Source organism: Hyperolius riggenbachi, chromosome 6, assembly GCF_040937935.1.
Source record: "Hyperolius riggenbachi isolate aHypRig1 chromosome 6, aHypRig1.pri, whole genome shotgun sequence".
NCBI classification, from domain to species: Eukaryota; Metazoa; Chordata; class Amphibia; order Anura; family Hyperoliidae; genus Hyperolius; species Hyperolius riggenbachi.
In genome coordinates this window covers 148,173,848-148,199,840 of record NC_090651.1, presented here as the reverse complement: position 1 = coordinate 148,199,840, position 25,993 = coordinate 148,173,848, and the positions used below count along the sequence as shown (strand labels likewise).

Here is a 25,993-nt window from a genome sequence, read left to right as displayed (position 1 = left end):
AAAAGAGGTGTTAGTCTTGACTGATAGTGAATAAAGCCCCTGTTTGCACTGCAGAAGGTCTCATAAACCCCTACAGCAGCACATTCTGGTTTACTTGCCCAAAATTTCACATATAATCAAAATAATTTTGTTATGGGGCAAAAAGGAGCCATCACTAGCTATAGCCTACAGTACAAAATGAAACAATAATGAAATAAATCATTTTACAGCATTATGAAAGTGAAGCTAGAAGTACTTACATGCCTGCATGCACTCCCACAGCATTTGCCTCTTCTTAGGTGAGCTAGTCTGGTGAATACAAAGTATCCAGTGTGTGGGTCTGAGTAACCTTCTTGACCTGCCTTTGAAAAACAAATACATTATGACGTCTATTGCTTGCTTTTTGTTGTGGTTAGAAAGCTTACGAGAATAAATGGTCAGGCCCTCCAAGCATAGGTGGGTGCAATTACACCTGGACCATAAAAACAGAAATACAACACTTGAAAGGACGAAAATATGAGAACTGACATTTTTTTTCAGGGCACATCAGGACATGGAAAAATGAGGGGACTGGCACTTTGTAATCAACCTGTTGTTTGTAATGGCAGAGGGAGCAAACATGGCAACAAGACAGCAGACTGAATGCATAGATGTCTATGCAGTGGAGAGAGTCCAAAACTCTCCCCACTTCTATTGGAGGAGATATCGTACAGTATAAAGACTCTGTATGAAACCTTGGGGTGATCCTGGATGGGAAGCTAACACTCAGACAGCACGTATCAGCTGTCGCCAAGTCCTACTTCTTCCATCTGAGAAATATAGTGAGAATCAAGCACCTTATCCCAGCTGAAGACTTAATTGCCCTGGTTCATGCATTTGTATCCTCCCACCTAGACTACTGCAATGCCCTGTTCATCGGATCCCCAGATAAGGATCTGCGCCCCTCTCAACTAGTACAGAATGCAGCAGCCAGACTCCTAACCAATGACCCCCCCCCCCCCCCAGCTCACACATCTCCCCAGTACTGCAAACTCTTCACTGGTTGCCAGTAAAATGGAGAATCCATTTTAAGATCTGCCTGCTGACATCCAAGGTTCTAAACCACATGGGATCCAAATACATAGCGGACCTATTGGAACAATATGCCCCCCCCCCCCCACGCACCCTCCGCTCTCCCTGTAAGATGTATCTGGTTATTCCCAAGATACACTTAACATTTTCCTATGCAGCCCCTACTCTATGGAACTCACTTCCACAGTCAGTGCGAGAGGCTCCTTCTCTGGACAGCTTTAAGAAAAGTCTAAAAACCCACCTCAGAGCCTTTGAAACTGTATAACCACTTAAGTCTAGCTGGATGAGTATACCCGTCCAGTGTAGTTGTGGAGAGTGCACCACCAGTTTGTTACTAAATGAGGCACATGTGTTATCATTTTATCTGGGAGGAGTTGTAAAATACATTTTGGTGTGCTTTAAAGTTTGGACACACATCACATGAGGAATGGGTAGGGACAAACTCAATCCAACATAAAAAATTTTTTTCAACATTATAATCAAACTTGGGAAAGTATTAGTATAGCTACACAAGACATATGGGGTAACATGTTAACCGTGTTAAGTAGTACAATAGATGTTAGAGTGTTTTAGGTTGAAGGGCTATGTCTTGTGTATTCAATTTAGTAACAAACTGAATAAAAAGCAATAAAAATGTTGTATATTCTGTACCAAAACTAAACCTGGCCATACACTGGCCTGATTTGCCGCCGTTTCGACAGCAGATTCGATCACTGGGATCGGATCTGCTGCCAATCGTTCACGCTACACGCCGAATTTCGATCCATACACTGGCCTGATTTGCCGCCGTTTCGACAGCAGATGCGATCACTGGGATCGGATCTGCTGCCAATCGTTCACGCTACACGCCGAATTTCGATCCATTTCGTCCGATCCCGTCGATCGCTCCGTGCGGAAAATTACAGTCGATCGCCCGCGGGTAGGGAGCGCGTCGCTAGCGGCGTTCGAGTGCCCGACGACCGACGCAATAGAGCCCGCATACATTACCTGCTCCGCCGGCGCGACTACCCCTGGTCACCGCTGCTCCGTGTCCGCGCTGGTCTCCGGCATGCTTCAGTTTAGAGGGCGCTCTACTGTTTAAACTTCCTGCCGGGCAGGAAGAAGTAAAGCATGCTGGACCTGGAGACCAGAGTGGAGACCTGGGGACTGGAGTCGCGCCGGCGGAGCAGGTAATGTATGCGGGCATGCGGGAGGGGGGAGAGGCGGCAGCACCACCACCACCACAACAGATTGTGAACGGTTTCAGGCTGAAATCGGTTCACAATCTGTTTGCAGTAAAGGTAGCCATACGATCCCTCTCTGATCAGATTCGATCAGAGAGGGATCTATCTGTTGGTCGAATCTGATGGCAAATCGATCAGTGTATGGCTACCTTAAGACTTGTAAAATAAAAACAAAGTGAAAGAATATAAAAGAAAATACCTATATTGTTACCTTAGGAACTTGACTTTTCAAATATGTATGCCATGAGGGTATATTACTGTTATTTTTGCAAATAAGGCTTTGTAATAATCGATAGTGTACAATGAGAAAGCAAAAAACAGACACCTTTATTTCCAAATACAATATTGTCCCCATACATTGTACTAGGAACATAATCTAAATGTTGTAATAACTAGGATGGATAAGCAAATAAAATGTATGGGTTTAACTTATAGTTAGGGCTGTTTATTGTAAAGCTATAATGGATGTAAATGGAGGAATAGTGTATTTTTTCCATTTTTTCACCCTAATTACCGGTACTCACTAAAAGCCTAATTTGTCATGAAAAAAACAATATATAGATCATTTAGGTGTGATAAGTAGTAATAAAGTTATTGGCAAATAAATGGGAACAGCGCTGATATGTGAAAATTGCTCTTGTCCTGAAGTGGATAATGCAGGTCACAGCGCTTTGAGTCCCCAGGGAGAAAAGCGCTATAAAAATATTATTGTTATTAGTCCATTTGTAAACACATTGTACCAACATGAAAAACAGTCTCTTTTCAAAGCACATATTTATCACCCTTCAGCAAACATTGAAATGATAAGTAAGACCCTCTCTACGACTTTAGAAAAGAAGGTGGGGTGACTAGGTAATAAGACACAGAGGCCCATATGCAATTCACTTTTTCTCTTACGTTTTCTCCTAGGTGATAATTTTTCATCTTCTTTTAAAAAATACTTTCCAGCATTTCACAATTAAAAAAACACCAAAAGTATTAGAAAAACTATTGAATTGATTTTGTGTATTATCTTGCTTGCTTGTCCTGAGTTTTCAACCTAGGAGATAATTCTTTATCTTCTGTGTAAAATAACTTTTCAGCACTCTGCAATCAAAAAAGTATCAAAAAGTAGGTGAAAAAGTACTATCAAAATTGCGGCTTAAAAGGCATTTTATTAAAAAGGTGTGCAAATATCACCTACGAGAATTGAATAAGTATGCGCATGATTTTACTTAGCTGCTGTGCACAGTTCTAACAGCACAAGCAAGGAGTCTATTTGGCTAAAATTGAGAAAAGTAGATTAGCTATCGAAAATAAGCAATACTGTAAACATACTGTAGTAAGCAAGTCTGTTACTTCAAGATTCAGGCATGGGCAAACTCGGCCCTCCAGCTGTTACGGAACTACAAGTCCCACAATGCATTTGCCTTTAGGAGTCATGACTGTGCCTGTCGGACTCCTGCAATGCATTGTGGGACTTGTAGTTCCTTAACAGCTGGAGGGACACGTTTGCCCATGCCTGATGTAGATGGTGGTCACATTTTTAAGGGCAGAATTTCTGACATTTGACTGTAAAATAAGCATAAAATAAGTGATCGCGGCAATGGTAATTGTCCAGTGTCAGTAGTGCAGCACAAAGTATAGCACAAATCACCAAATTAAAATATAATCAATTCATTAGAATTCAAACAAATTTCTCTGCAAACAGAATTACACGGTGCACATGCTACAATAATTAGAACATGCATGGTCAACTTAAACTCGCAACTGTGTTGGAGAACCGACACTTGGTGGATGTTATAAGATTGTTTCTGACAAGAAACATGAAAAACGCAAACAAAAATTCAATTACCATTCATTTTCCAGCATCCACAGAAAATAGCTTATATAAGGTCTGGAATAGTAAACACTGGTAATGTATACTAATAGCAAAGTAACAGACCTAGTCTGGTAGAAAATCTCAGATTTGTGGTCATTCTCTTTTTTTCAAATTGCTTAAATTACATTGACAGCAGATTAATCAATCAATTATATAAAAGTTCAGGAATGATCTAGGATTTCTGTACCATCAAACTTTGTCTGAGACATATTTTACATAGGTTTCAAATAACAGCTCCATGACACTGTGGATTGGGCATGACATAAGTATTCTTTTTTTTCCTTTATAACGTATTAATCTATGTATCCATGTGAAGATGGATCGGTGATCAGCAACGGCGAACAATTGTTCCATGATCCGTCTCCACAATCACGGCAAAAATAACACGCACAATCATTTTAACGATAGTGTAATCAATAGCAGTAAGATTTACATGGAGGTCAATGGGAATTTGAATGATTACTCGTGCAATAATCTGGTATGATGGTTGCAATAACCGCACTTCGTTTCACAAATTTCTGTTTAACAATGTTACACGATATCACGAAAAACAATCGTTAGTCCTGAAGAGAAGTCGACCGTCATGAAAAGTCGCCCCAACAGTTATGGGTACAGACTTTTGGTTACAGATGTTTTAAAGTGGACCTGAACTCTTGCATAGAACAGAAGGAAAACATAGAGAAATGCACCTTGTATGTATTTAGAGAGTTTAGTCTGTCTATTTTTCCCTCATCCGTGACTAATCACAATTGTGATTTGATCTCTCAGCTGTGTCAGCTGGCTGCCTCGGCAGAGCAGCTAATTTGTAAACACAGGATTTTAACCCTATGATTGCCTCCACGAAAGCAGTGAGTAGACACACTGCAGATTTATTACAGCATTTGTATCAGCTGTAACAAAACGTTTTTTCTTAAATCGTAAAACCCTGAGGACAGTCTCCAATAAGGATATGACCACAAGCGGGGCGGTAGCAGCGTGCCGCAGCAAAAATAGATGGGTGTCACCACGCACTGGAACATGGGCGTGGTCATGATGGGTCATGGGCAGACTTAAAAAAAGCAGCAGATACTCCCACAAAATGCAATCACATTGGCAGCAGATAGCCCCACAAAATGGAATCAGATTGGCGTCAGATTTCCCCTCAAAATGCAATCAAACTGGCTGCAGATATTCCCACAAAATGCAATCAGATTGGTGTCAGATTTCCCCTCAAAATGCAATCAGACTGGCTGCAGATATCCCCACAAAATGCAATCAGATTGGCGTCAGATTTCCCCTCAAAATGCAATCAGACTGGCTGCAGATATCCCCACAAAATGCAATCAGATTGGCGTCAGATTACCCCTCAAAATGCAATCAGATTGGCAGCAGATATCCCCACAAAATACAATTAGATTAGCAGCAGGTATCCCCACAAAATGCAATCAGATTGGTGGCAGCCGGTAGATTTCCCAGTTTAGGTAGGCGTAGGCAGGTATATAGGTGTCCCCAGTATAGATATACGGTCTATAGGTGTCCCCTAGGGGCAAAAAATGGCTTTTCACACCGGCGCTAACACTTAGCGCCGGTTAGTGAATCAAGCCCCATGAGTATATCAAAAGTGTCAAACACAAATTCTTGTCAAAAATAAAATAACATTTATTAATGACAAACAGAAATAGCTTGCATTTTTAATCGATGCAGTAATAAATAATACAGCAATACAAATAAATAAACGCAGTAATATACAGAAAGTAAAGGCAGAAATAAATGGAGGCAGAAACACAAATATATTATATACCTTCAAAATACCTCCTTCGTGTGGTATACCTTGAAACAAGGTATTGCACAAAGTGCCACATCGCAGTCCGGGCAATAGGTACGGGTCTCCTTCCGGAGTTTCTTGCCGTCAGGGCCTTTTTTGGCGCAGCAGACCGCACACCTTCTGGTCGGTTGTTGTTTGTATGCGGTCACTGGCAGGTATTCAACAAAGTGGCGTCCAGTCAGTCTCCCTGGATTGACAATGTAGGGTGCTCTGCGCCCTACTCTACTGGACTCCGCTGGGGGGTGCCTCAAATAAATGGCTTCACATAACTACCATACAAAGTCATGGTGAACCACAAGGCTGTCACTGCGTTTATTGAACAGCACAAAAGCGTTCCAGAGGCATTGTTCTAGGAGGTGCCTGAAAATTATGATATAGTACTTTTTCTGCTGTTTGCGGACAGCCTGGTAGAATGTCATGGCCGCATCAGCCCTGTCCACACCTCCCATGGTCTGGTTGTAATCCAGTATAGCTTGGGGCTTGTCCACCTCCCTGCTACCTCTGGTGGTGGTGTGCACAGTAGAAGCATTGTGCACCGTACTGAGGACACAAACATCCCGCTTGTCCTTCCACCAGAGAGCCATCATTTTCCCCTTCTGCCAGGCAACAACCTCACCCTTCTTTAGCTTCCTGGCAGAAAAGGCTGGTGGCATTTGTTGGTTGGCCCTTACAATGCCGTAGGCATCTGTCTTGTGCTGGATCAGGTGGTCATACAGCTCAGGGGATGTGTAGAAGTTGTCTGTGGTCAGACAATACCCCTGATCCAGCAACGGCTCGATGAGTGTCAAGACAGATGCGGTAGCACACCTGTACTCGCTGTATTGTGGAGCAAACTTGGTGCCTTTGCCCGTGTACACCACAGAGTTCCAGATATACCCGGACTGGGCCTCGCACAACATAGCACTTTTGGTTGTGATGTACTGCGCCCAGCTGAGTTGTCCTTTGTAGGCCATGAGACTCTCGTCGACTGTGATGTCTCTTTCCGGTATGTAGGCATCCCGGAAATTGTCAACAATCGCCTGGTATATCTCCCAAATCTTCTCGCCTGGGAGCGGGATGGGTGGCCTCATCGAAGTCCTCATTGTTGGCAAAGTGGAGATACTTCATTATGAGGGAGAAGCGGTACTCCGGCATCACAGACCCGAAGAACGGAGTGGCAATCAGTCCGATGACTCACGGTCTCCTCTGTGTCATCATCACTGCTCTCCGACTCTGAGGACAGGTTACCAGGTGCATCGCTGTCGCCACGAACAGACTCCTAATCGTCACTTCCCTCCAAAACATCCAGTAGTGCCTCATTACACAGACGTCTCCGGGAGCCCGAGGCCATGACCCCAAGCTAGATACGGGGTCAAGCACAGACGAGAGGTCAGCGACAAAAAAAAAAATCTGCAGCAAATACAATCACACAGAGATTACAGCGCTTAAAAAGACTAGAACTGCAATATGTATGAAGCAAAGGCAGGAAATCGCTCAAAGCACAGACATCATAAGAGTTAGGTGACAAGCAGACTAGCAATTGGACACTGGGACTCTGAAAGAGGAAGAATCAGTAACCGATCTGTCTTTTTATACTGTGTACAGGTGTTTTGCTAACAACTTTGAATTATTGTAACAGGATTGGATTACATTGGCATTGTGTACCGAGTCATTTAGTGATGTAATTCCTGCGCCGGCCAGCGGGGGGGCGCATGGATTGCATCACAGGAAGGAGCTGGGGATCACCATCTTGCCTATGCGGCGATCAGTGCGCATGGAGCCCGGGAGGGAGAAGGAGACAGCCGGGGAGAGCCGACAGATGCAGCGGGAGCAGCGGACACGCCACCGATCGCGCTGGTGAGTCCCTGCTACTACATGACGAGCTCAGCTCGTCATTACCGCTAATAGCATCGGCGGTATGGATGAGCTCAGCTCGTCCATACCGCCAGGGTGGTTAAACTTTATGTATCAGCGGACGGGGACTTACCTCTTCCTCATTCCATGTGCCGGAGGAAGTTCTGTGTGCCGCTGCTCTGGTCTACACCAGACTAGCGGCAATGCAGAGCTCCCTCTGGCACCGGAAGAAAAAGTTAAATCCCCGCCCGCTACCAGCTGCTCAAAAATTTTAATTCTAGAGAGGGGAGCGAGGATGGGGGAGCCCCAAGGTGAGGGAAGGGGGGGGGGGAGACTTCCCCCTTCCCCGCTGCTGTGCCAACCACTCCCCCTTCACTGTGCTGCCTCCTCTCCTGCTGGGGGACACTTAAAGTCCTGGCTACCTTTTCTGAGGACATCTATACACCTGGCTACCTATTCTGGGGATATCTATACACCTGGCCACCTATTCTGGGGACATCTATACACCTGGCCACCTATTCTGGGGACATCTATACACCTGGCTACCTATTCTGGAAACGCCTATACACCTGGCTACCTATTTTGGGCACATCTATACACCTGGCTACCTATTCTGGGCACATCTATACACCTGGCTACCTATTCTGGGCAGATCGATACACCTGGCTACCTATTCTGGGCAGATCTATACACCTGGCTACCTATTCTGGGGACATCTATACACCTGGCCACCTATTTTGGGGACATCTATACACTTGGCTACCTATTCTAGGGACATCTATACACCTGGCGACCTATTCTGGGGACAGCTATACACATGGCTTACTTATGCTGGGGACACCTATAGACCTGGCTACCTATACTGGAGACAACTGTAGACCTGGCTACCTATTCTGGGAACACCTATAGACCTGGCTACCTATTCTGAAGACACCTATTGACCTGGCTACCTATTCTGGGGACAACTATACACATGGCTACTTATACGGGGGACACCTATAGACCTGGTTACCTATACTGGGGGGTACCTATTTTGGGGAAACTGCTGTCAGACTATCCGTATTTTTGGGGAACTGCTGCTGACAGATTAAGTATATTTTGGGGAACATCTGACAGATTATGTGCATGTTAGGGGAACGGCTGCTGCCAAATTACGTGTATTTTGGGGAACCGCTGCCAGATTGTCAGATTGTGTGTTTTGGGGGGGGGGGGGGGGGGGGGCTTCTGCCAGCTTACATGTATTTTGGGTGTTACGTGTTTTTTGGGTGATCCGCTGCCAGATTATGCGTATTTTGGGGAACTGCTTCCAGATTATGTGTATGTTGGGGGAACTGCTGCTGCCAGATTACGTCTATTTTGGGGGAACCACTGCCACCAGATTACGTCTATTTTGGGGGAACCACTGCCAAGTTATCTGTATTTTGGAGGAACTTCTGCCAGATTACGTGCATTTGTGGTGAAATGCTGTCAGATTACATCTATTTTTGGGGATACACTACGGCAGAGCTCAAACTTCCCTGAAAGACCTTTTACACCACTGCTAAGGTCATGTATATTTGGCCCCACCCATGACCACGCCCATGTTCTGCAGCATGACCATGACCATTTTTCAGCACACCTCAGGGTTTTTTGAGGTAAGTCCACTCACCTCTTTTCCCAGGACTAGACCCCTGCCCATATTCTATTACCTTTTCTCCTGAGCTTTCAACATGGTGATATTTTCAAACCATACCAATAAAAAGACCTTTCAGCATGGAAGAAAATATTTCAAATAAGTTTGATATTACTTTTTAAATTACATTTTTCAATTGCTAAATGCTGAAGTTATTTTTGTAGAGAAGACAAAAAAAAATATTTCCTGGGATAAAACTCCTAGGTGATATTTTCACACATTATCAAAATACAGTTTTTATATATATATATATATATATATATATATATATATATATATATATATATATAGATAGATAGATAGATAGATAGATAGATAGATAGATAGATAGATAGATAGATAGATAGATAGATAATTTGTAAAATGTTTTATCTAGATTTTCAGTAGGTATAAAATAATAACACTCAGGAAAACATAAAAGGCCTCTTTAACACTATACACTTAAAAACTGATGCATTTTAACTTTTCATAGCAGTGCATTGTGAAAAAGCATTCAGTTAAAGTGCGTAGTGTGTGAACTGAACCATAGAAAAACATGGACATTACTTTGAAAATCAGCTGTCCTTTCAGTTATAACTGAGAGCAACTGATATAGTGTAAAAGGGGCCTTAGGGCCCTGACAAACTGGAGAGACACACGTTTTGCGGGTTGTTTTTTAAGACACTTCCATTGACTTACAATAAAATCGCAGCAAAATTGCAGCAATTGCGAATTTTTGAAAAATCTCGATCGTGGCTATTTTACAGCGATTTTGATGTAAGTCAGTGGAACCGTTTTTTTTTTTTTAAATGGCCCACAAAATGCTCTCTGGTGTGTCAGGGCCCTGACAGATTCATACATCGGGTTTCACAGTTAGCTGGATTAGACATGCGATTATAAGTACAGATTCAGACCACAAGGCTTGCATTCAACACTGAAAAGTCAATGAAACTAACTAGTCCTAGATCATCAAGTACAATCCACCTATCTTGTTTTAATAAGAGTGTTGGGATCAGTCGTGTCCTCCTATCCCCACTTAATGAAATAATGCCAGCTTTTAATACATTGCCATTAAAGCCAGTAGCACAGATATGAGTCTCATATCCCAGGTCAGCACATGAGAATGTTTTATTTGCCAAGCACAATTGGGTTGTACCCAAACTTTTTTTTTTTTGCACAACCAGGGAACATACATAGGAACAGATTGTCAAAAACAACACAAACCAGGCTATAGCAACAGCAGCTTATCACTAAAAACAGATTGTCAATGACAGCATCCAGGGTACAACAGTAGCCGTAGCCTAAGGATGAAAAGGAGGAGGGGTGACGGGCATGGGGAGAGGTCAAGAGTTTGACAGCAGAACGGAAAAAGTGTTCCTATGCCTTGCGGTCCTGGTGGAGATGGCCCGAACCTCTGGCCTAATGGGAGCCAACTGAAGAAACAGTAGCCTGGGTGTTAGGGGTCATTAGCAATCCTTGTTTCTCTGGAGGGCAGTCTGGAGTTGCGAAGCAGGGCTGTGGAGTCGGAGTCGAGGAGTGGGAGCAATTTTGTGTACCTGGAGGCAGAGGTTTCATAAACTGAGGAGTCGGATTATTTTTGTACCGACTCCACAGCCCTGTTGTGAAGGAGATTTAGTGGGGGAAGGGGTTTCCCAATTATCCTCTCCGCTGATCTGATGACCGTCTGAAGTTTGTGTCTGTCACTGGCAGAGCAGCCAGCATACCAGACCAGGATGGATGAAGAGAGGGCAGATTCGATAGTGGCAGAGTAGAAGTTAGAAGAACTTTAGAAGTTCCTGAGACATACCAAACTTTTTTGTGTTTAAAGGAAGAAAAGTCTCTGCTGGGCTTCTTTTGAATAGAGACGGTGTTGGTCTTCCAGCTCAGGTTGGGCGACATGGTTGTGCCTGGGAGGCAGGCATTAATAATTCCTTAATAATTCCTTATTTTGTATATCGCTTTTCTCCTGTCGGACTCAAGGCGCTTGTGAGGCAGCCACTAGAGCGCACTCAGTAGGCAGTAGCAGTGTTAGGGAGTCTCGCCCAAAGAGCTCCTTACTGAATTACTGGCTTACTTAGCAGGAAGAGCCGAGATTTGAACCCTGGTCTCCTGTGTCAGAGGCAGAGCCCTTAACCAGTACACCATCCAGCCACCAAGAAGATACTCTTCAACTTGTGTGCCATCAATATAGATTGGATTTGGGTTGGGGTTTGTTTCCTGAAGTTGATGATCATCTCAACAGTTGTTTGTGAACCACGGTTTATTGTTTGGATAGACTTTGAAATACTTGGTTGGTATGCAGGCGTCTTCACAGATCCTGATGTAGGAGGTAACATTGTCCAGCCACCCATTTAAATTTAGCGCTATCAGGGCCTTCCAGTCTATGCAGTCAAAACAGGCTTGAAGTTGGAGTTTGGCCTCGCTTGACCACACTTTGGTGGACTTGGGAAAGCCTTGTACATTTCCTTCAGGACCGTGTAGCAATGGTTGAGGGTATTCAAGTTCCTAGTGGGGCAGGAGACGTACTGTTTGGATCAAGGCAGCTCTTGGCAGAAGTTTGCTCTGCTGAAATGATGAACAGGGAGTCTGGATGGGATGTCTGCCACTGCATTATGGGGTCACTGAGGGCAAGTTTAACCGCAGTGTCTGGTGGGGTGTGCACACCCACAAGGGCAAGTATTTCATCATACAGTTGATGAGTAGGAGTCGGTTTTGAGGGAGCACCTCTTGGCTAGTGTTGATGTGTGGAAGCAACATAAGGAGCTCACATAGAAACATACTGCCGCTTTTCTTTTTCTCAGAGACAGCTTGGTCAGGGTTCGCCTGGATGAGGCTGAATCCAGTGAGATGTGGGGCATTGTCTGAGATGTCACCATGCAGCCATGATTCTGTAAAGTAAAGGACTGGGGTATTTTGACAGATCTCTCTTTTGTTGCCAAACAGTCAGAGTTCGTCAAACTTGTTGGGAAGGGAGCTGAGGTTTGCCAGGAGGACAGAGGGAATGACTAACCACAGACCCTTTATCCTTAGCCTCACCAGGCCATCCACTTGTCTGCCCCTCCACCGCTGAACATGCCCAGTAGTGCACGACTTGGCTAACTCATGGACTTTACCAAACCACATAGCAGATCGAGGAAGGGGACTGGGAGGACAGCGAGTCACCTACAAGACTACAGGAGCTGGAAGAAGCCCCAGGTAAGTAAAATGATACTCTTTAAGACTTGGGTGTCCTTTAAAGAAAACCTGAGACTGACAAAATAAAAAAATATATATACTGTACATACCTGGCACTTTCTCCAGCCCCCTCCAGGCTGATCAATCCCTCGCCGTCCTCCTCCGCTTGGATTGTCTGCAATTCGCCCTGTTGTGCTCCCATCGCCGGGAGCATTCTTCGTCTGCGGTCCCACTACGAGCATATCGCACGACAGTTACGCGCATACGTGATGAAGATATTATCGCTCACTTGCGGTCAGCCATCCCTGCTTTAGGGAAACGTAGCTTCACAATGACATCCCTGACAGAGCCCTTCACCTCACAGGTTTCAGCCTCATCAAAGCAGACCATAACAGCACCCTCTCAGGAAAAAGGAAAGGGGGCGGCATCTGTTTCTACATCAGCTCCACTCGGTGCTCCAACACCTCTGTACTGGCCAAGAAAAGCACACCAGAACTTGAACTGCAGGCTGACATACTCACCCAAGGAGTTCTCCTCCTACGACCTTGTTGGCGTGTACATTCCACCTGATGCTGAGGTTAAGACTGCCCTGCGCGATCCCATCGATACCGTCATGCAGTGGGAGACGTCACTTCCGAACTCGCTGTTCATTATCATGGGGGACTTCAATAGGGCCAACCTCAGCCAAGAGCTGCCTCGCTTCCAACAGCATGTCACCTGCCCCACCAGGAATGCTAACACCCTCGACCACTGCTATACGAAGCTGAAGGTTGCATACAAAGCCATCCCGTGCACAGCACTAGGCTTATCTGACCACTGCCTCATCCACCTAATGCCCACTTACAGGAGGTGCCTGGAAACTTTGAAACCAGTCCTTTAAAGGACAAATAAGAGGAGGTTGATTTAAAAAAAATAAAAAAGGATCTACTCACCCGGGGCTTCCTCTAGCCCCTGGCAGTCCATATGTCCCTCGCCACAGCTACGCTTCCAGACGGTGGCCAGGGGTCCCCTCCGTTACAGATGCCAACCAGCATCTACTGTGCCTGTGTGAGCGCCACTTGCGATCACGCTCACGTGGTCTGGCGTGTTCTGCGCAGGCGCAGAATTACTGCACCTGCGCAGAACACTCCAGACCACATCAGGGCGATCACGAGCGAGGTTGGCATCAGCAATGGAGGACACCCCCCGGGCCACCGGCTGGGAGTGGAGCTGCAGCGAGGGCACAGGACAGTTGCCAGGGGCTAGAGGAAGCCCCAGGTAAGTAAATGTTTTTTTTCCCTCAGATCTTCTCTCCTCCAATGTGTGGTCAAGTGAGGCTAAGCTACAACTTCAGGCCTGCTTCGACAGTCTGGAAGCTCCAAACTTAGACAAGTGGGCGGACAATGTAACCGCGTACATCATCTTCTGTGAGGTCTAGGTGTATACTAATGACAACCTTCAAACTCTATCTGAACGACAAACCATGGTTAGCAAAAAGAAAAAAACCATGGCAATTGCGAGTCAAAGAAGCCGCGTACAAGTCCAGCAATCAGGAGACAAGACAAGACAAGACAAATAACATTTATATCGCGCTTTTCTCCTGGCGGACTCAAAGCGCCAGAGCTGCAGCCACTGGGACGCGCTCTATAGGCAGTAGCAGTGTTAGGGAAACTTGCCTAAGGTCTCCTACTGAATAGGTGGTGGCTTACTGAACAGGCAGAGCTGAGATTCGAACCCTGGTCTCCTGTGTCAGAGGCAGAGCCCTTAACCATTACACCATCCAGCCACTGAACAGAGAACGGAGAGCCACCAAGAAAGCTATGCGGAAAAGCTGAAACAGAACCTCTACTTGAACGACTCTCGAGCTGTTTCGAAAGGGCTGAATGCTGCCACCAACTATAAGCCTTACCCGATGCAACATACAGCACTGAGCTTGCCGAGAATCTCAGTGACTTCTACTGCAGATTCGAGAACCAGGCATCATCTGCAGGAACCCCACAGCCACCTGCCCCCTCCTATGCCTTACATGTCCTGAGCCCAAACTCACCCCCTCCAGCGGTGAAGGAGGCCGATGTTCTGCATTACCTGTTAAAGTGGACCTGAACTCTTGCACAGGACACAAGGAAAACAACAGAAATGCACCCCGTATGTATTTAAAGAGTTTAGCATGTGTAATTCCCCCTCATTTGTGTCTAATCTCAAGTTGTAATTTGATCTCCCCCCGTGTCACATGACTGCCTATGGCAGATAAGCCCATTTGAAAGTACAGGCTGTAAACAATATGTCTGCTTTCATGAATCAGGAAGTAGAAACTGTGCAGATTTATTTTAGGATTTGTATCAGCTGTAACAAATACATGTTTTTTGTTTAAAGGTTATTATGCTGTTGTGTATCTTTTAGAGTAGAGAGGAGTTCTGAGTTCTGGTCCATTTTAAGGCAAAAAGCTAGGAAAGCCTTAGGCCCGGACAGAGTGTTACCAGCCTGCCTGAAAACTTGTGCTCGGCAGCTTTCTCCCAAGTCCCTTCAGGCAGGCTTGCTTCAAGAGGTCCATCATCACCCCTGTCCCCAAAATGCAGGGAGTCTCCGACCTCAACAAATTCAGGCCTGTGGTGCTTCCCCTCCTCAAGCTTCCCACAGAAGCCCTGCTGGACCAGCATCAGTTTGAGTACAGAGCGATCAGGTCCACCAATGACGCCATTAACATCTGCTTGGAGCTTGTCAATGATCACCTGGACAGTCAGGCCTCTTACGCCAGGATCCTCCTACTGGACTTCAGCTAAGCGTTTAATACCGTCAGCCCCAAAATACTTCAGGAGAACCTTGCCACACTCAGTGTCCACCCTACCCTATGCCTGTGGATCACAGACTTCCTCACAAACAGATCCCAGGTTGTCAAGCTAGGTGCTATCTCCTCACAACCTAGGATCACCAACACAGGGGCCCCACAAGGGTGCGTCCTGTCGCCATTTCTGTTCTCCCTATATATGAACTGCAGATCCACAGCAGACTCTGTCAAAGTAATCAAATTCGCTGACAACACCACCACAGTCAGCCTCATCACCAAAAACGATGAGCAGACATACCACCGTCAGGTCAGTAGAATCTGCCACTGGTGTAGGGAGAACGGGCTGGTTCTAAACACCACAAAAAACTGTTCAGATGAATGTTGATTTTAAGAAGCATGCCTCCGCCCCACCTCCAATCCGTATTGATGGCAAAGAAGTTGAAAGAGTCCCCTGTGTCCGCCTTCTGGGTACAACCATCTCCAACGACCTGAGATGGAAGACCAACACTGCCTCCACAACACTGCCCAGCAGAGGCTATTCTTCCTTTGCCAACTGAAGAATTTCGGTATGGCCCAAAAAAAACTTCTGACAAGCGTCTACTCTGACACAATTGAATCTGTCCTCTGCTCTTCCATCCTGGTCTGGTTTGCCGGCTCCTCCTGCCTTCTGCCAGGGCTCTGCATTGGTTCACTGAGGGAAGCCTGGCATGTAGCCGCAGACATTGAGCGAATGCGGTTCTGCCCAGCATTGTAGCGGACATCAGGAGTGTGCAAGGTAGCGACAAATGATAAACATCTCACAGGAGCGAGGTAGCAATGCCATGGTGCTCAGCATCAGCTCCGGTCCTGTACAATGCAGAGCAGCAGCGGAGCGATATACATTACCTGCTCCTGGCTGCAAATCAGAACCCTCTTCCCTTTCTGTTAAAGAGGCACTTAAAGGAGTCATCAGGGGATATATCGTAAAATAAGTGGTACTTACCAGGGGCTTCCTCCAGCTCCAAGCTCCCAGGACGTCCCTCGCCGCAGCTCTGACCGCAGCCGTTCGCCGCAGGTCTGTCCCGGTCCCCAGCGATGACGTCAGAGCGACCTCCAGGTCGCTCTGTACTGCGCCTGCGCGAGCGGCGCTGTCAATCACCGCCACGTGGGCCGGAGCGGACTGCGCAGGGAGCATGGAGCTGGAGGAAGCCCCCGGTAACTACCACTTATTTTACGATATATCCCCTGATGACTCCTTTAAGTCGAAAAAAAAAATGAGTTTTACTCACCTGGGGCTTCCCTCAGCCCCCTGCAGCTGACCGGTGCCCTCGCCGTGTCCCTCCGATCCTCCTGTCCCTGCTGGCGGGTACTTCCAGTTTCGCCCTCACCGGCCGTCAGGCTGGGAACGCGAGTGATTCTTCGCGTTCCCAGCCACAATATCTCCCCCTATGCTGCTATTGCGGCCTTCCTTGCCGCAATAGCAGTATAGGGGGCGAGATTGTGGCTGGGAACTATTATCTGAGAAATAGAACATTTTATCATATTTTCTATTTTAATTACAGTTACAAATTCATTAGGAGTCGGAGTCGGTGCATTTTTTCCCGACTCCGACTCCAGGCACCCAAAATTGCCCGACTCCACGACTCCGACTCCACGACTCCGACTCCACAGCCCTGGATTCTTCGCGTTCCCAGCCACAATCTCGCCCCCTATACTGCTATTGCGGCCTTCCTTGCCGCAATAGCAGTATAGGGGGCGAGATTGTGGCTGGGAACGCAAAGAATCCAGGGCTGTGGAGTCGGAGTCGTGGAGTCGGAGTCGTGGAGTCGGGCAATTTTGGGTGCCTGGAGTCGGAGTCGGGAAAAAATGCACCGACTCCGACTCCTAATGAATTTGTAACTGTAATTAAAATAGAAAATATGATAAAATGTTCTATTTCTCAGATAATAGTCATTAAAAATAATGTATATATACAGTATATATACAGTAATAGCTGTGCTTAGTCCACAAAAATGAAATAAACCAATCAAAATTAGTTACTTGTGCTGCTTCAATAAAGCAGTCCCTGTATTTTTAAGGTCAGATATACATATCTGATTGTGACTGTATATATGATGTGTACACAGGAATCTCTTATATATACTAAATAACATCTATGCTGTAAGAATAAAGCCTGATGTGTAGCTGTGTCACTAATAGAGATGGTCAATGAGATGGAAATATTTCTGCACTGATGCTGATTTATGCAAATGTATGCACTCCCTTTGCTGATGAAATCAAATAATTTAATATGTTGTTAAAATTTGGTTTGGTGACTACAAATTAAAGGGTACCTGAGACAGATGAAAAGTAAAGTTTTATACATACCTGGGGCTTCCTCCAGCCCCCTTCAGGCTAATCAGTCCCTCGCTGTCCTCCACCACCCGGATCTTCTGCTATGAGTCCTGGTAATTCAACCAGTCAGCGCTGTCCGGCCGCATGCCGCTCCCACAGCCAGGAACATTCTGCACCTGTGCAATAGTGCTGCACAGGTGTAGTATGCTCCTGGCGGCGGAGTGTGTGCATGCGCACTACGCCCGACTGGCTCAAGTACCTGGACTCATAGCAGAAGATCCAGGTGGTGGAGGAGGACAACGAGGGACTGATTATCCTGAAGGCGGCTGGAGGAAGCCCCAGGTATGTATAAAACTTTAATTTCATCTGTCTCAGGTTTACTTTGTTACACAGTAGTACTATACTCTACATATGCACTCCCCACAGAGCTGCAGGGAATCCACTGAGAATGCTGTGCACCTTGAACACAGAGGTGTTGTCTGTCACCCATAAACCTTGTACAGATTGTGCATGAATAATGTGTGAGGGCTGGTGCACACCAAAACCCGCTAGCAGATCCGCAAAATGCTAGCAGATTTTTAAACGCTTTTTTTAATTTTTCTATGGCGTTTTGCGGATTGCTGCTGCGGTTTTCAGTATAGTAGATTTCATATATTGTTACAGTAAAGCTGTTACTGAACAGCTTCTGTAACAAAAACGCCTGCAAAACCGCTCTGAAGTGCCGTTTTTCAGAGCGGTTTGCGTTTTTCCTATACTTAACATTGAGGCAGAAACGCATCCGCAATCCAAAAAATGCCTCACCCAGGCATTTTTCGTTTCTGCAAAACGCCTGCCGCTCTGGTGTGCACCACCCCATTGAGATACATTGACCAAGCAGATCCGCAGCCGCAAGCGGATCTGAAAACGCCCAAAAAGCCGCTCGGTGTGCACCAGCCCTAATAGAGGAAGAATCTCCTCATTCCCCTGCAGAGTACCTGCACATCATTCTTACATGTACCAACACTTACATTGCCTAGGGCCTGATAGATGTTCTTTGTTCTGGTTTGTACCTTTTACAAGTACTCTTACCAAGGACTAGTTTTAGTCTAAAGGGAATAAATATAGTAGTCTACATATCCTTTTCACTTCAGTTGTCTTGTATAATTCCTAAGCGTTGGCAGTTAAGAGACGAATTTCATGTTACATACTTTTAATCAACTAAATTGTAATATGCAAATTAGAGGAGTCGGAGTCGGAGGAATCCTAAACTGAGGAGTCGGAGTCGGTGGATTTTTTTTGTAGGCTTAAAGAGACTCTGAAGCGAGAATAAATCTCGCTTCAGAGCTCATAGTTAGCAGGGGCACGTGTGCCCCTGCTAAACCGCCGCTATAGCACCGCTAAACAGGGGTCCCTTCACCCCCAAACCCCCCACTGCGACACTTGGTCGCAGACTTGGTCGCTCCTGGAGGCAGGGCTAACGGCTGCAGCCCTGCCTCCAGTCGCGTCTATCAGTGGCGCATCACCGCCTCTCCCCCGCCCCTCTCAGTGAAGGAAGACTGAAAGGGGCGGGGGAGAGGCGGAGATACGCGCTGTCAGACGCGCGTGGAGCAGGGCTGCGGCGGTTAGCCCTGCCCCAACCAGGAAGCGCTCCCCCGCTGAAACGAGGGGATTTGGGGGTGAAGGGACCCCCGTTAAGCCGCGGGATAGCGGCGGTCGTGCCCCTGCTATCTATGAGGTCTGAAGCGAGATTTATTCTCGCTTCAGACTCTCTTTAACCACCTTAGCGGTATGGACGAGCGCAGCTCGTCCATTACCGCCAGAGGGTGCCGCTCAGGCCCTGCTGGGCCGATTTTGATGAAATAAAAAGCAGCACACGCAGCCGGCACTTTGCCAGCCACGTGTGCTGCCTGATCGCCGCCGCTCTGCGGCGATCCGCCGCGAGCAGCGGCGAAAGAGGGTCCCCCCAGCCGCCCGAGCCCTGCGCAGTTCCGGCCAGCGCTAAGGGCTGGATCGGAGGCGGCTGACGTCCATGACGTCACTCCGCTCGTCGCCATGGCGACGAGGAAAGCCAAACAAGGAAGGCTGCTCATTACAGCCTTCCTTGTTACTTCTGCTTGCCGGAGGCGATCAGAAGAACGCCTCCGGAGCGCCCTCTAGTGGGCTTTCATGCAGCCAACTTTCAATTGGCTGCATGAAATAGTTTTTTTTTTTTAATTAAAAAAAAAAACCCTCCCGCAGCCGCCCTGGCGATCTCAATAGAACGCCAGGGTGGTTAAGGTTCACTTTAAGGTTGCAAGTGCTGTGCACCCAGCCTATTACTATGTGGCTTCAGTCCTATGTGACATGAACAGAAGCCACATGGTGATTGGCTGGCTGCATGGCATCTGTAAACTGACTAGGATCGCCATGAGGAGTAGGTAATGTAAAACGCTACACTGCTACTCTGCAGGACCACCTTCCCCCCAGATCCTGAGCCCCCTATGATAACCAGGGTTGCAGGGATTATTGTTTCACTCACGCGTATGGCCCATAGCAGGGGAGGACTGGCCAGGGGGGACGGGGGAGATTTCCCCCCAGGCTGCCTCTCATTTAGTGATTTAGGGCTGGCATTGTGCCTGGTGAATTCAGGTTTTTGTATAAGGCAATGTGAAACACTAGGCTGAATGAGGGAAATAAATGCCCAATTACAGAGCAATTGCAGGACGGGCAAGCTAGTAAGTATACACAGCATGATACAGAGCAGAAGCTTGCCTGCAGGGTCCGTGGGAAAAAAAAAATCTGTCTGATCTCTCACCATTGTTAACTGCATGTGCACAGCTACATAAGATATTGTCTAGGTTGAAAAGTTTTCGACAGTCCCTAGACTTCAGAAGGGCTGCTTGCAGACAGTCCCTAGACTTCAGAAGGGCTGCTTGCAGGACTTGTGTAAGTGATAGAAACCCTAACCGTTGTAACGCAAAATGTATTATGTGCCCCCCGGAGCCAGTGCATTTATACTTTACCTGTCACGCTGTCCCTCGAGTGTCCTTGCTGTATTTCCCACGTGACTACCGACATATAGCACGTGGGTAGAGTGACCAGACGTCCCGGATTGCCCGGGACACGTCCCGGATTCGGGGTCCGCTGTCCCAGGCTTAATGAGGTCCCGGGAAACGTCCCGCTTTCAGCAGCGGGACTTTCCGGCCTCGGGACTCTGGCCACTCTCTCCGCATGAACTGGCAGCGGCGTCTATAGACGCCGTGCCAGTTCATTGCCTGCAGCCCCGCTCCAGCCTCCTCTTCCGGTGTCTGTTTCCGACACCGGCAGGCGAGCAGGGCTACGGCAAGATGGCTGCCGAAGCCCTGTACTGGAGACCTATTTGTGTCTCCAGTACAGGGCTTCGGGCGCCATCTTGCCGTAGCCCTGTCAGCACGGGAGAGAAGAGCAGGAGGAACAAGACGTTTCCCGGGACGGAGCAGCGCGCCAGAGGCCGGACACTTCTGCCAGGTGAGTAAATCATTGCTTTCTTTTCCAGGTGAAATGTTTGCCCGCATTAGGTTTCTTTTCCAGGTGAAATGTTTGCCCGCATTGTTTCTTTTCTAGCAAAATGTTTGCCCGCATTGCGTTTCTTTTCTAGCGAAATGTTTGCCCGCATTGTTTCTTTTCTGGTGAAATGTTTGCCCGCATTGTTTCTTTTCTAGCGAAATGTTTGCCCGCATTGCGTTTCTTTTCTAGCTAAATGTTTGCCCGCATTGCGTTTCTTTTCTAGCGAAATGTTTGCCTACATTGTTTCTTTTCTAGCGAAATGTTTGCCCGCATTGTTTCTTTTCTGGTGAAATGTTTGCCCGCATTGTTTCTTTTCTAGCGAAATGTTTGCACGCATTGCGTTTCTTTTCTGGTGAAATGTTTGCCCGCATTGTTTCTTTTCTAGCGAAATGTTTGCCCGCATTGTTTCTTTTCTGGTGAAATGTTTGCCCGCATTGCGTTTCTTTTCTGGGGAAATGTTTGCCTGCATTGTTTCTTTTCTAGCGAAATGTTTGCCCGCATTGCGTTTCTTTTCTGGTGAAATGTTTGCCCGCATTGTTTCTTTTCTAGCGAAATGTTTGCCCGCATTGCGTTTCTTTTCTGGTGAAATGTTTGCCCGCATTGTTTCTTTTCTAGCGAAATGTTTGCCCGCAGTGCGTTTCTTTTCTAGCGAAATGTTTGCCCGCATTGCGTTTCTTTTCTGGTGAAATGTTTGCCCGCATTGTTTCTTTTCTAGCGAAATGTTTGCCCGCAGTGCGTTTCTTTTCTGGTGAAATGTTTGCCCGCATTGTTTCTTTTCTAGCGAAATGTTTGCCCGCAGTGCGTTTCTTTTCTAGTGAAATGTTTGCCCGCAGTGCGTTTCTTTTCTGGTGAAATGTTTGCCCGCATTGCGTTTATTTTGTACCGACATGTTGCCCGCAATGCGTTTATTTTGTACCGACATGTTGCCCGCATTGCGTTTATTTTGTACTGACATGTTGCCCGCATTGCGGTTATTTTGTGCTGACATGTTGCCTATTGCGTTTATTTTCTGGTGTCCGGGGTAACTGTTACTACATTTATTATTTAATGGTCATAGATGGCTATGTTTGCTGCTTTGTGGTTACGGTATACTATTAGCATCACACAGTTTCTGCACACCCATGATGCAAAGTCTCGTTTGTCCACATCATGGCGTAAACACTGCTTTCTTATGCCTCGCTGTTACATCATTACGTTAGCTCCGCCCATACAATGTCATGGCCACGCCCATTTTTTGGCGCAGCGCAACCCCCCCAGTCTTCGCCGCTGCGCGCTCAGTCCTCCCCACTGTTCGACGCGGCGCCCCACGCCCCCCTCCCTGTCCCAGGTTGGACCCACAAAAATATGGTCACTCTACACGTGGGGCACGTGTGTGATGTCATTTGGGCTGGGGCTGCCGTGAAAACGGGCCTCTAGTTTGTGTTTTCCCCCCAGGCCAAAAGGTCCCAGTCCTCCCCCCTGGCCCATAGGGAGCTGCAGTGAGTGGTGAAGGCAAGGTGGTCAAAAGCGAAGTCCATCAAGATCGTTTGTTCTCCCTGTGTTTGCAAGACATTTCTCTGTATATATATTATATGCCATTTACAGTAACAAAATATAATATACTACAGTAACAATATTGTGTGACTATGCATGAGTACAATAAGCACAGTATCAATAAGCAATCACAAAAACAGATGGCAAGCAGAGGTCGCCCAAGTGATTGGCAGGACAGTAGCAGCATTAGTAGTGGACCTTGCTGCTCCTCCCCCGCTGTCAGGCAAGGCTCTTACCATGCAGGCAGCCTCATGAGCATCCACTATCCGGAGCACGTCCGGATCCAGCGCGGCCTTATCCACTCGTCTGATCCCCGGGCTGTCCTGCGGCTTCTCCCCGCTTGTGTGCAGCTCAGAGGAAGCAGCGTCTCCCGGCATGTCTGCATTGCAGGAGCGCAAGTGTATACACGTGGAGGAGAGGACGGCCCGGTGTAATCGGGGTGGCACCCTTCCTAGTGTGACAGCGAGACCCCAGCAGCGGGAGCTCCGGGCCACGTGCATCGCTCAGCATTCCTCCTCCGGCCAGGAGGTCCCCGGCTCATCTCACCTGTTCCGTGCAGGCCATACTGAGAATCGGGGTTTCCCTGCTGTTTACACAGGAAATGATCTCTGTCTGTTTGTATATGGGTAGTCTCAGTGTGGCAGTTCACTATAAAACAAATTATGTACAAAATAATATATTGCATTACTTGATGTACTTTTTTTTTTCTAGTAAATCAAGTACAGTCTTAAGGGCTTGTTTCCACTTGTGCGGTGCGAATTCGTCGTGGAAAACGCGAATTTTACCGCAAATTTGTGTACTTTTTTTGCATATGCTAGTAAGTATGCAAATTTAACCATGTCAGTGCATGTGTGCTTTTACATTGATTTTATGTAAAAATGTACGTGAATTTGCAGTAAAATTTGCGTAGCGTAAACGTCTTGCGGTGTGCGAATTCTGATGGCTCTGCCGTGCAGATTTTTCCTGCACACAAAGCCGCACAGGATTTCTGACAAGTGGAAACAGGCCTATCCACTTGTATTTGTTATGCAAAGCTGCATGCAGAAAACTCATGCAGATTCGCAATAGTGGAAACGGGCCCTAACAAAAGTAGCAAGCACTGGGGAAACTACAATGCAATGGCTGACAAAATAGGAAAGGCAATTATCACAGATATTCATAGATTTTAACCCCTTCAGGAGGGATGGGCTCTGAGTAGTCATGAGTTCGTAACTACTTGGATTTGAAACGGTAATTATCCCAGGTGTGACCACGGGAAACTTAACTTACCCAGAGGTTCACGGGGTCCTTTGCGGTCCATCACATCATACATGGCCTATGGGATGCGTTCCACCACTTACTAGCGCAATTCCTCCTTCCGTCCAGAAGAAGTGCGGTAGTGAGTGGTGGAACGCATCCCATAGGCCACGTATGAGAGCAATTTAACGCATAGGATCCACGGACTTCTGGGTAAGTTAACCCCCTGTATTCGGTGGTTGTATTAATCACACTTCATTACAATTTTGAATCCGAGTAATTATGACCTTGTAATTACTTGGATGCCCATCCCTGCTCTTCAGTACCAGCAGTCACCAATATCACAATGGCGCCATACACTAGTCGCCTCAACCCACCTGCTCTGCCGTTTCTATGACAGCAAGACAGAGTCAGGATCCAATGAAATCGGCTACTGACAGGCTCAAGGAGGTCTGCTGTGATACTGACTGCAAGGCGAGTGAGTTGCAGCGGGGAGACAGCGGCGAGAGTGTGCAGTGGGGGAGAGAGGTGAAATCTATGTCCTGGCAGGAATAACAGCCTCCAAACAGGGTGTAGGTTTCAATCACTGCCTTCCCGAACGGGTTAACCACTTCATCTCTGTTTTTCTCCCCTAAAGTAAACCTGAAACGAAAGGCTGTTCTCCTGGATCCTGCGCAATTCAGTCCGGTAATCCCTCCAGTCAGTGCAGGCGCAGTTCGGCCACATGTGCTCCCACTCCCACTGCACAGGTGCAGAACTCTCCTGGCGACGGGACTTGCATAGCTGAGGTGCAAATGTGAAATATGTGCCAACTGACGGGATTACTGGACTGAATTGCAGAGGATCCAGGAAGCGGAGGAGGATGGCGAGGGACTGAGCCAGACTGTTAATTGGCATAGATATGAGAAGATGATGCAGAGCCCAGAAACCAAGGCCAGAAAGGTACTCCATGCTAAGTTTCCAGAGTGTAGCACCTATATTCCACTTGTATTGATATAGATGGTGCCGTACGGATGTACTGTTGTCTGTATCAGTTCTTTGGAAAACAAATTGACATATTATAGTGGTCAGCACTGGATTAAGATAAGTTGTAGCTCTTAAATGATCAACTAAGGTATAAATGCTGGTGTGATTTAGTTTGGTTTCTCAACTCAGTCAAGTACCCCAACAGTGCATGTTTTGTGGAAATCCACAGAGGTAGTTAATGAGCTCTGCTGAAACACTAATGACATGACATGTAAATATCTCAGGTTTTCTGCATAACATGCACTGTTGGGGGTACTTGAGGACTGAGTTGAGAAACCCTGTGATAGAGCATGCTCAAAGGAGTCATCAGGGAGAAATAAAAAAATCAGCCTTTCTCCAGCCCCTGGCAGCCGACTGTCCTACGCTGACCGATCTGCTCTCCGCCGCTGTCCTGGTCTCCCCGCACGCTGTTCAGGCCGACCTCGAGGTTGTCTTTACTGTGGCTGCATGAAGAACCGCTGTCAATCATGGCCACGTGGTCCGCGGTGCAATGCGCAGTAGTTCTGCACCTGCGCATTGTGCCGTGGGCCACGTGCAGAGGGTCCTTAAGTGGGGGGTGCTCAAATTTAAAAAAAGGGGCCTGGCAATGCCTTCCCCCGCAGGCCCCCTCATCGTTTCTGGCTAGGGGGGTATTGATTGTCATGCTGCTGAATGCAGATGATGGGTGCCATGTGGGTTCTGGGTGTAAGTACTGAGTGTCATGTGGGTTCTGGCTATGGTTGGGTATCGAGTGTCATGCGGGTGTTGATTGCAAGAACTTAGTGCCATGTAAGATCTGGGTGCATGTACTGGATGTCATGTGGGTGCTGGGTGCAGGTACCGGGTGTGACATGGGTGCGAATACTTGCCGCCATGCCTGTACTGGGTGCTGGCTATGGGTGGGCTTTGGGCATCACATGGGTTTTGAATGCAGGTACTTTGGGTGCGGTTACGGGTTAAGTGGATACTTGGTGCAGATAGTGGGTGCCATGTGGAAGCTGTGTGCAGGTGTGAGTACTGGGTGCAATTTTAGGCCCAGGTG

General features: G+C 47.0%; 1 protein-coding gene across 1 annotated transcript in view; it reads right to left on the bottom strand.

Annotated features, from left to right (window-relative positions):
* The window catches only part of C6H1orf53 (chromosome 6 C1orf53 homolog), a 40,229-nt gene extending 16,957 nt beyond the window's left edge, over positions 1-23,272 (bottom strand). Inside the window, exons 1-2 of the mRNA XM_068242654.1 lie at positions 22,947-23,272; positions 240-341 (exon numbers count right to left, since the gene is read on the bottom strand). Coding sequence (XP_068098755.1) covers positions 240-341; positions 22,947-23,210 — 366 coding nt within the window. The 5' untranslated portion in view covers positions 23,211-23,272. The remainder of the gene's footprint in view (positions 1-239; positions 342-22,946) is intronic.
* Between the last annotated feature and the right edge of the window lie 2,721 nt (positions 23,273-25,993).